General features: G+C 36.3%; 1 protein-coding gene across 1 annotated transcript in view; it reads right to left on the bottom strand.

The window, feature by feature from the left end:
• pdhx (pyruvate dehydrogenase complex component X) overlaps window positions 1–2801 on the bottom strand; it is a 22120-nt gene that overhangs the window by 10716 nt on the left and 8603 nt on the right. Inside the window, exons 4-5 of the mRNA XM_014005537.1 lie at window positions 989–1188; window positions 511–609 (exon numbers count right to left, since the gene is read on the bottom strand). Of these exons, the coding sequence (XP_013860991.1) occupies window positions 511–609; window positions 989–1188 (299 nt within the window). The remainder of the gene's footprint in view (window positions 1–510; window positions 610–988; window positions 1189–2801) is intronic.

Raw genomic sequence — 2801 nt, 5'->3', positions numbered from 1 at the left:
TTGTGGTTGTAATGTGACAAAATATGGAAAAGTTCAAGGGGTATGAATACTTTTGCAAACCACTGTATATATATAAACAAACACCATTATGTCATCTTAGCAAGATCTGATACAAGGTCAATGGAAAACACAAAGATAAACACAAGTGATACAGTATCTAAGAATGATTATTGTTGTTAGCAGATCTTGTTCTGACTTTAATCATTCTATTTGCAGATGAACAGCATGTCATGAAAACCCTAGGTCATTAAAGGATGTCATGAATTACTAGCTTAAACATAAAAAGTATTAGTTCCATTACAACACGAAACCATGAAATTAAAAGACAAATAATATTTTAAGCAGATGCATAAGTCAGTATTATTCAATTTAAGTGGAGTTTTAAGTGTGTGATCGGTCATTTTAGAAACTGCCTTGAGATAGTTCTAAAACTCTCAGTCAAGAAACTTGGTGGAGAACCCAAGTAAGAAAATGCACCTCTGTAGTGTACATCTGGTGTGAAATACTTACTCCTTGGTAATGAGGCCCCTTGGTCCAGTGGGTGTGGCCAATTTGGGGTCGATACCATGAGTATCCAGAATGTGTCTGGCTGCTGGACTCAGACGTAACCTGGTCAAGGAAAAGCATACCATGTACAAAAAAATAAAATAAAATAAAATAAAATAAATAAAAAGCTGTGCATATCTAACATTAATATCAATTTTAAAATTTGAGTTTAAGTTTAAATCTTTTCTCTAAAGACGCATTTTGTAATGWTTGTATAAAAAGTTAAATCATGTTTTATACTTTTAAAGTAAACAATAGGTTGACAAAAATAGACTTGTTTTTATTTTGCATCAAACCTGTACGAAAGTTCCTTTCCTTTTTTCTACAACCACTACCATCTACATACCAACATCTATTTAATATCACGTCTTATTTAAACCACTGTAATCTCGTCAAATCCAACAGCATGTTTGACAGGTTTTATTCCAACAGTGACACTCACTGTCCTGACTTGACTGGTTTTGGTGGAGGACTCGTTGAAGGAGCGGGAGAAGTCAACACTGAGGCAGGGCCTGCAGGCAGGACAGCTGATGGAGGAGCAGCATCTGGAGGGGGGATCTCAACCTGCTTCCAGTCCTGCCCTTCCTCCACCATGAGGGCGATGAGAGTGCCAAGGCGCACGTTGCGACTACCCTCCTCCATCTGTAAGGACAGCACACAAGGCACTTATAAGCTAAAAGGAAACATCTGTTCACAAGTTTATGTTGTAAGATCAGTGTGAAAATTAAAATATACACAGTATATACTGTATATATACAATACGGGAGAAAAAGGCAACTCTAATATTTAAAACATTTTAAAATAATAAAGCTGTGGCTGCTACAGGAGGGGCATCCGATGTAAAACAATTGCCAAATCTTACACACGAGTTCACTTGATAGGACACCCCCCGCAGAGGAGAGCAGCCGAAAGAAAACAACATCAAAGACATTTTCAAATGAGCTGTCTGTTGTCATTATTGAGCTTCTATAAAGCTCAGCTGCACTTGAATCAGCTCTTGGTGTGTGCACTGCAAGTGTTGGTTATCTTGTCTCTCAACCTTTGATTCTCTGTCTTGTTACAGAGTAATCCGAATCCAACACAAGCCGGCCTTTCACCAGTGCTGTTCCACAAATACGGATCGATTTAATTGAAATGTTGGGCACAACAGAGTGTTGGACAGTGGTGTTTGTCACTTTTTATTACATAGCCTTTTGAAGCATGGCAAAAAATAAATAAAAAATACAAAGAATAAGAAGAAGCAACTATCTGTGTTTATATATTAAGCTTTAGGCACTTATCAGCAAAAAAGTAAACCTCTTATTTGAGTTGTTCACAAGTTTATGTTGTAACACCAGATGCTGCTCCTCCCTCAGCTGTTCTACCTGCATTACTGCAGTCAAACACATTATATGTGTGTGTGTGTGTGTGTGTGTTGCCTTCAAAGCTGACAGTGACCTCTCTGTCAAATAGGCTTGTAAACACAAAAACAGAACTCTAATGATCTTATCCATCAAACTGGAAAGAACATCAGAACGTGAACACCTGAGCTGCATGTTCTTATCCTGCGCTACTTTAGATTAGAGTGGACCAAACAGTTTGCAAACATAGTTATCAAGACAAAGATGATTTCTAAATACAAAACAAATTAATTTGATATCAAAGTCAACAAGTAGGCCTGCAGTGCAAACTGTTTCAGTAAACTATTTTATCATAGTAATTTTAAAACTCATTAAGATAATTCTTTTGGCACTCATTAAAAAATGGTGCACAACGTAAACTAAATATAATGCAACAATGCAAGCTATTCTAYGAATGGCAATGGAAACAATCATGAATAAAAAAACAAAAACTAAAAATACAAACAATGAAAACGTGTTAATGAGCGCAGCCTGATAGAATGTAATATCAACAACTGCACATTATTTCATGACTTTCTAGCATTTATTTATGCCAAACTACTTCTCCGAGTCAACCACTACAAATAATTGAAGTGCTGATGAATGTTATTCATTTACTTGTTTTACTTAAGAACATAGTAGTGAGGAGATACTGAAAACAACCACAGTAAATATATAGTACAATTTGTATTATGGGTAGCTGCATATACAGGTGGCTACCCTGCAGAGATGTTGGACTCAACACTGCCATCAAATGGTTAAAGACAACACAAAACCTATGGGAAATGCAAATTAGTTTTACCCCAGTGTGGTTTTGATGATCAAAACTAGCAAAACCTCATTTTTACTTATAAACGTGGTGTGGTCATGAAAAAA

The sequence above is a fragment of the Austrofundulus limnaeus genome, unplaced genomic scaffold (assembly GCF_001266775.1).
Source record: "Austrofundulus limnaeus strain Quisiro unplaced genomic scaffold, Austrofundulus_limnaeus-1.0 Scaffold31, whole genome shotgun sequence".
NCBI classification, from domain to species: Eukaryota; Metazoa; Chordata; class Actinopteri; order Cyprinodontiformes; family Rivulidae; genus Austrofundulus; species Austrofundulus limnaeus.
This window is presented reverse-complemented; position numbering and strand designations above follow the sequence as displayed.